Source organism: Manacus candei, unplaced genomic scaffold (genome assembly GCF_025592945.1).
Source record: "Manacus candei isolate 608988 ecotype Guabito, Panama unplaced genomic scaffold, ASM2559294v1 h1tg000011l, whole genome shotgun sequence".
Taxonomy (NCBI): Eukaryota; Metazoa; Chordata; class Aves; order Passeriformes; family Pipridae; genus Manacus; species Manacus candei.
The window spans coordinates 8,775,806-8,784,095 of NW_026138059.1; the positions used below are offsets into that span (position 1 = coordinate 8,775,806).

An 8,290-nucleotide genomic window follows, 5' to 3' on the forward strand; every position below is an offset into this window, starting at 1 on the left:
AAAGAGACATGGTAGTACAGAGAGCACCTTAGACTTGTCAATAGAAGTTTATACTGAAACAAATTATGTGGAGTTAATCATAATAGTCAGGATCTTAAAAGAGAATGAATAGTATGAAAAAATTTATTTCTTGTTTGTAACACGTAGCTAAGAGTGGTTTGGTTTTGTTATTTTTTTCTTGACCCAGGTTGGTCAGATTACCTGTTTTGTAGAATCATGCCCACCGGCTGACTGCGAAGCGCCTGTGAAGGTTAAAGGAGATTGCTGTCCAGTCTGCTTACAACAAAACATTAATAAAAAGAAGCCATAAGCCTGCTTTTTAAGAATTTAGGGTGCATATTCCTCAATTCGTATCAGTGCCTGCTGATGGCAAAACCAGGTAACTACAGTCTTAACAACAGCAAGAAATCAAGATTTACAATATTCTAATGGTGCTGTAACAGTTCGACTTAATGTATCATTTTATTTTCTGCCCGTGAAGGTAAATCACAATGCAAAAATTAACGAAAGGGAAATTAGCAAACAGGTCAAAGTTAATTGTGTGTTATACTTCTCAGGTTAGACAAACTCAAACTGGTGCTACTTTAAAAGAACACTGTCAGGTAGTTTTAGGTACCCAGAATGATTGGGCTTAAGATTTACTCTAAAATGAACACTTTGTTTCCTATCTTTAATTTAGCAACATTGAAAGTTTACTGTCCCTTTTTAGTACCAGTCTGACTTGATATTTAGCTCTTTGTTGTTATTTAGTAAGACACAGAGAAACGGAAAACATGACATCACTGTGCCCAAAGCAGTGTTGTGTTGGGCCAGTTCCTGCAAACATCAGTGCATGGAAATTCACACTGTGGTTTCTGCATCTGGACCAGCAAGGAAACAATTAAACGACATGACACCTTTCAAATCCTTTCCTTAATTCAAGGAGCAAAATTAATCAAAATTTTTAGGGAAAAAAAGTGCTAGAAATAGTAAGGAAATATAAATAAATGTAATTGGAAGATACAAAAAGCAAGTGAATGTACATTATACATGTAATTGACGGTTTTCCTCATTCTGGGGAAACATACATGACAGAGTAGCATTTGATCTTAAAAATGAATATAATCCTTTTTTGTCAAAACATATGTAATTGCTTGGCAACATTTTTTTTGTTTCATTTATTTTAAATAATTTTAAAATAAACATCCAGTCCAGCATACTTCTTTTGATCTCAGATCAGCTCACATAATTGTATGGCCCTGTTTTGAAAATGTGAAAAGATGTCCCAAGCCATTTTCTATACAAAGATTCCTACTGATTCATTGTGCATATTGTCAATAGACATATGTTCCTGATTATATTGTGGCACTGTTTGTTGAAAAAAAAGAAAAATCAAGGTCAAGGAGCATGATTAAATGTGGATTGACTACTTTTTCTGACAAGGTCTTTGATTTTTATTTTTTTTTTGAGTTTCATCTAATGCATATATATTTTTACCTCAATATTTTTATCTTTCATGTTAAAAATGGTCTACCAATGGACTTTATTTCCCATTTAATAAATGTTTAATGTTATAGAGTATATGTCTACACTAGGATTTCAAAGTTGTGTACTTTTTAGAAGGCAAACTTCATATTTTTGACCAGGAATTATATTGAGTGAAGGACAACTATCATACCTCATTTTACAACTCTTTTCTGTGTTTATTCAGAATTGATTCTTTCCCTGAATACTTAATATGTTAGAGTTTATGACTCTGTCATTTAATCCTAAATCAGGACTAGCTAGAACCAGACCTGCTCTTTAGTCACTGACTTCTGAGTTTAGTGTTAAAATTTAGGGGACAGAGATTTGGGTATCGAAGAAATCTGCACAGAATTAAACATTCATATGTTAAACATTTCAGATTATGCAAGCAGACTGAATACTTAATTGTTACATGGTAGAACATGTCTAATAACTAACCTAGGATGGCAATATGAAATCCACTATCATATTTTGGCACATAATTTCTCTGATTACTAACATTAATAATTTCTAATTTGATAAACTGTTACCATGACACACATTCAAACTTTGGTGTATCTTTAAAGCTTACTACAGAAACTTGTTTCATGCTATGGTAGAAGCAATATGTACATGTGAGTGCTGTGTTAAAGGTGTGTGGTACACATGGAACTACAATTTATATTTTTAAGAATATTTTAATTGATTTTATATACAATGTTTTGATTTATGTAATTTTCTATGTTAATACATCTAGAAATTGTGTGTGGCGAGCATGTTTGAGTATCATATGGTTCCTAGAGGTTGTCATTCCTGTATTTCTGTGATACTCTGGTATTTTGTTGACTTTTGTTGAGAGTCCAAACCACACGTCTCGCCCTGTAATTCCAACTCAGATGGAACTCCCATTGACCTATAGCAGAAATTCCTCAAAGAGAAAGGATTGCAGAGCTAACCCAAATATAATGTAGCTGCCTAAACAGTTAAGTAAGGCAGTAATACATCCAGCTGGTTACTACTTGCATTCTTTTATTCCAGTTTTATATTAAATACACTTTCTCAAGATTTCTGCTAATAGGAGAAGAGAGTTTCCATTTATACATTTTAAAATAGTACCTTATATCTGATTGTTTCTTTTCTCCAGCCTCCAGAGTAAAGTGGGAGGTTTTCTTTGTTGTTCACTGTTTATTCATATGGTATATAAAATGGGCTTAGGAGCCTGAATATGCTTAAACAAGTGTAACAAGTGTAATATTGAGTTATTTTCTGCCATCCATGTGTTTATAAACCAGGAAAAACAGGTCTTTATCCACAGTTTAAAATGTTATCAGTCATGGATTGTACTAGTTCAGTTTTATTGCAGTGTCTGTAGAATCAGCGTTGATTTTAACATTTCTGAAACAGTGGCCAATGGTTAGCTGACCATTTCCTCAGTATCCACTGTGAGAGTATTGCTGTACTATGTTGCAAATTTTACATATTTATTTTCTTTTTTTTAATGTTATCTAAAACAAAGTCAGTGTTGTTGTTATTTTAATCAGTAAATTTACCAAAGAACTGTTTGCACTGTATAATGAATGCTTTTCAGTTAAAATAAAATGGGCCACATTTCCAAGTAAATGGCAAGTGATTTCTTCTCGTATATGTATTGTTTAGATTATTTTCTGAAGGCTCCAGTGCATAGACTTTTATCAAAGTTTCATATTACTTATCTTAAGCAAGATTGTCGTGATCAAGAATCTTCTGAGAACTAAGCAGTATGCTAATGAGTCATGTAGATTCAGTAGGTTTTGTAATTTTATGATACATAGAATTAAAGTATCTTTTCTCTGTTTTCTTCTAGGTGATGAGAAAAAGATTCGATAGGCTTAGAAAGGATATTTAAAAATATTCTTATTTCTTAGCAAAAATGTGTATTTGAAAACTCTTAGTGCTGAACATTTTTTCCTATTTTTTATGGGAATGTCATAATAGTTACATACAAATACATACATACTTCACCCTGTTCTTAAACAGTTTCTTCACTTCCTCATGTCTTGAAATAGCTCCAATCATGACTTACCTTCCCAAGCACTTGATTTGACATTCATTCTTTATTCACATCATTTCATAGATGGATATTCATGTTCATGCAATCTCAGTTCAAAATGAATTGTGCAAAAGGGATCCTATTTACCTCATCTTGTTTCTCCATCACAGGATATAAGTTACTACTGGGCACATAATGAGTTAGTTTCATCTATTACTCAGGTGTTAGGATCTCTGGGACAATTCCTTTGTCAGATCCACCTGGAATTCATCTGTTTCTTCATAATTTGATTCCGTGAAGAATTTTGTGATACAAAATCATTGAAATTAATATAATTCTAAGTTGCCTTACAGTGAAATTGGAGAAGTTAAAGATGGACTTTAAGAGACAAAGTTCAGAATAATTTTCAGGTTGCAATTAACTGTGCTTCACTATAGTTTGAGTATTACATAAGGCAAATCTAGAAAACCAGAACTGCAATAGGTATTTTCTAGCAGGCTGATGAATATAATACTCATCAAAAATGTTGATGAGTAACACTCAGTCACTATCCATTAAAATTTTTTTTTTTAATCCAAATTCAGATAAAATTAGTTTAGCAAAGTACTGCTATACATTTTTCTAGTAACTTAGATGGGTAATGCATGCTTCTTTTAACGGACAGTCAGTTCCTAAATTCCTAAACTTAATATAATTAATACTTAAGTATTTACATTTCAGCAACATTTTTTTTTCCACGAGACTAAGGCAGAGACTTGAAGAGAATGTTTTCTTTCAGTACATAATTTTGTGTTAGTCCAAACAAGATAATAGCCAGGGTCAATTGCTAAGAAGTTCACTAAGAGTTATAAAAAAACAATAAACCACGAAGTGTAGACATTTAGAAAAAACTCTTGAACTAATACTGATATATTTTGATGAAGACTCAGTTATACTTGAAATAAATCAAGTAATTTGACTTTATTCCTTTTGATTGATTACAGTTAAGAATCATTTAGCCACACTATGATTAAAGTTGTATTTATAGGGAATGACCTCCCACAGTTAGTAACTTTGTTCTGTAAAATATTTTGCTGCCATAGCATGTGCCATTATATGATCTAAAAGATTTCTCCTTATATTTTCTTTTCAGTTCCTTACTAGTTTCACACTTTTTGCCTACAATATATATAGGAAATCAGTAATTTTTGCAGTGAGATTTTTAGGTATGTTGGAACTGTTCATGACTTTAGTTTGAAAAATAGAATAAGGTATCAAAAGCTGGTATATTTGACTAATTTTCTCAAAGCACCTGCATTATCCTATTGTTGTATTGTTATAATAGATTAAATTAAGCATATACAGAGTAATACAATTATAAAATTACCAGTAGAAAGAAAGACTGCTTACTGTGCTCTTATGGTCTCTCATCTACAGTGAGGGTTCAGTGAAGTATATTTCAGAATTCGATAATTTTTGTTATGGATAAGAAAAAATGAGATCTGACATGAAAAAAAGCTTGTTAGGTAGAATATGTCAACAAAAATACCAATATGAGCATATGCACATATCTTGCTCATGCTGAAAGTTTCTCAAACTTACAGTGGAATGAAACATTATTCATATTAAAACCAATGTGAACCAAATAATTGCTAAATATTAAATAAATTGCTACATACTAATACTGTCCTGACCAGTTTTTACATTATGATGTACCAAATAGGAAGATTATATTGAATCATGAAAAGGCAGTGCTGTCTTCTAATAGTGTATTTTAAAGCAGACATCCTAACGATATCACACCATTGTTTTGCAGCTGTCCTGGCTGCTTAGTTCCTTTTCTTTCCTTTTTTCACACTTAGCCTGATGTGACATGGCAAGGAAACCTCTGCACCTCCAAAATACTTCCCCTTTTCTTTTGTGCCTGATGTATTTGTTGTCCAACCGGCAGTGTTACGAATGGTCCTTTCACTGTGCTTTAGCATTCCAGCCTGGTAACAGACAGAGCAGAGTACAGATCAGATATGTCTAAATTACAAGAAGATCTGGCCAACTGTGTTTATCTGAAAAGCTATAAATTTAATATCTCTGTTTAGATTCGGAAATGGAACAGAACAGCAATTCCTGTGGTAAATGAACCTGATTGTTGCATTCACTAAAGATGGTTGTGTCTGTTTGATGCCTCCCTCAGTGACACAACTTTACACTCCCACAAGTCACATGCTTTCAAAACGTTGCTGAATTGCCAAAACAAATCTCATTACCTACTTATATCTTTATGAGATGCTGTCAGTTGTCAACCGGGCTTGCAGCCATTCCAAGGATTGGAACAGTTAAGTGCTTCATGTCTCTTTTCATAGAGATTAGCATAAAAAAAGTACCCCGAGGGTTAAAAAAAGTAATCAGAAATTGTCCTGAGAAAGGAAAATAAACTATTGCTTTGTTTTGGTGGGGAGAAAAAGGGAAAGATTTCATCAAGGACTCCAAATTTTTTCAGGCAGATGCAACGATTCATTAGGAATATAGGAAAGCCATCCTCTTGCTACACCTGAGAGGCAATTGTGACAGCTTTCATGTACAGGGAGCTATCCCAGTTGCTGAAGGAATGCTCAAGCTGTCTTAATAAAACATTTTCTCTCTGTCTGGGTGAAAGTGAGTTATTTTACAACCTATGCTTTTATTTAAAAACTCAAATGCTATCATGGAAAAGAATTTATTTTTTTTTTTAATCAGGCTTTTTAGAGACAGCCTTCTTGAATGCAGTACAGCAGCCTGAAGACACTGTAGAAGTGGAATAAATGCTTTCTTCCAGCTGAACTGTCTTCGCATGATTACATACAGCCTTACATGTTGTCAGGCTGTTCTCTTATATTGAGAGTATTTAAAGATTGTTGTGGGATTATTTGGATTTTCTTTTATATCAACAATCAATTCAAGCAATAACAAACAATAGATGCCTTAGGGTCACAAAAGGACAGCTTGTTTCTGCTGAAGGGAGATGTTAGTGTGGATTTTAAAACTTTCAGCTTATGTTCTTTCTTTTTTTCTGTGGTGGAATGCTATTGTTATCCCAAATCTTACCTCAGAAGTAGCTAATATTTTCTGTTTGATCTGCAGATATATTCAGAAAACATCACCTTACTTTTTTGAATTCAATGATTTTGCACATTGGGAATGTGCAAATTGATTGAGATTAATAGACTTTTAAAATCCCCAGAAAAGTTGCTGTAGCCTTGTCTAGTAAACTCAATTCATCCACTGTTTCTTATATTAAAACACATCTTGTGTTTGAATAATGTCTTAAAAAGACATGCAGTCTTGATAGAAAACTTTAAAATGTTTCTTCTGCGTCACCATAATGTAAATTGTAGTAGGGAGTTACTTACTCTCACAAAAAGTTTCAACCTGCAATAGTTTGTGTGTATGTGCAGCTATTCAGGTACTGAAATGCCCATCCTAACCCTTAGTTACTCTTTTAAACTAGATCAGACTTTTTTTTGTTTTTTAATTTAAAACCTATGAGGTTTAGATGGGTGTACATTCAGAGTTTTAAGGTGACTTTTGTTCACTAAATCACACCAAGAATTCACATTCAGCCAGACCTTAGAGATGCTTTTGGCTATTTTATGGGCCCAAGTTTTGTTAGAAGGAGTCATGTCTTTTATTCCCCTGTGAATAATTTTAATTTAACTATGTTACACTAATGAGATAAACTCAGTCTAAAAAGGAAGCCAGATTTATGAGTAATTATTTTAATTTTCATTAGACAAAATAATTTACTTAAGGTTTCAAATTATTTAATCTGGTATAGATGTTCTAATGCAGCTACAGGTAAATCCTTCTCTTAGATTCCTTGTAACAAAAATTAACCAGGTATGACTGACTACATTTGAGAGAATAAGAAAGTAAAGGAAAAATAAATGAAGGCTGAGCTGCTGTTTCCCTTCTGTGATGAGAAGATGTTCACAAATGAAAAAAAGCTGGCAACTGTCTAGCTTTTTTTCCTCCACATCTGCTACTGTTTGCCTCACTCTCGACGCACTATTTAAGTGTGAGAGTTTTGAGAGAAGGCTTTGATAGGAAAGTCCACATTTACACTGTAGTAACATACTGTGTTGTCTGTGTATTTCTAGTGATAATCTTGTCTTTCCCTTTCAGTCTGTCTGTATTGCAGCCTGTAGTTCTGTCTTTAATTTAAATTAGATTACAACGAGAATAGCCCACATTTATGAAAGAGCAGAAAAATATGGCTGGGAGAACTGTTTATATTAGAAGTTTAAAGAGTTTGGGCTACATTAAGCTATAGCTGTGGTCAGGAATTTTACATATTTTAGTGTTGGATTTGCACCACTGGAAAATAAAATGCCTTGTTGGCCTGCGGAACAGCCGTGGTTAGCAGATGTGAAGACTTCCTAGTGCCCATGAAATCCACCACAACTCTGGAAAATTATTCAGACACAGATGAAGACCTGAGTTCAATCAAGCCTTGATGTCTCTGTTGAGACTAACACTGCAAGTAAGTACCAGTCTTGGTGGGTTTTGTGATATTACTTGTTTACAAGCTGGTAGAAAGGAGTTTCTCCCTGTTCTGTACAGAATTACTGATAATGGTTTTGCTTCTCCATTAGAAACACTGCAAACCATCTTACCTGTTTTCTAGAAGCATGCAGATTAGCAGTAGTATTTAACTATGGCTACCTTAAAATCCATAATATTTATTATTTGGACTATTAGAATATTTATACATAGAAAAGTTGCTTGCATGGTATTTTTTTTTATTAATTACTACTTTAAAGA

The 8,290-nt window shown here is 33.3% G+C and overlaps 1 protein-coding gene across 2 annotated transcripts in view; it reads left to right on the forward strand.

Moving 5' to 3' along the window:
- Positions 1-3,105, forward strand: part of PXDN (peroxidasin) — a 91,644-nt gene extending 88,539 nt beyond the window's left edge. For both annotated transcript variants that reach the window (XM_051778077.1, XM_051778078.1), the window contains one exon: positions 188-3,105. In XM_051778077.1, the coding sequence (XP_051634037.1) occupies positions 188-310 (123 nt within the window). In that variant the 3' untranslated portion in view covers positions 311-3,105. The remainder of the gene's footprint in view (positions 1-187) is intronic.
- Positions 3,106-8,290: the final 5,185 nt, after the last annotated feature.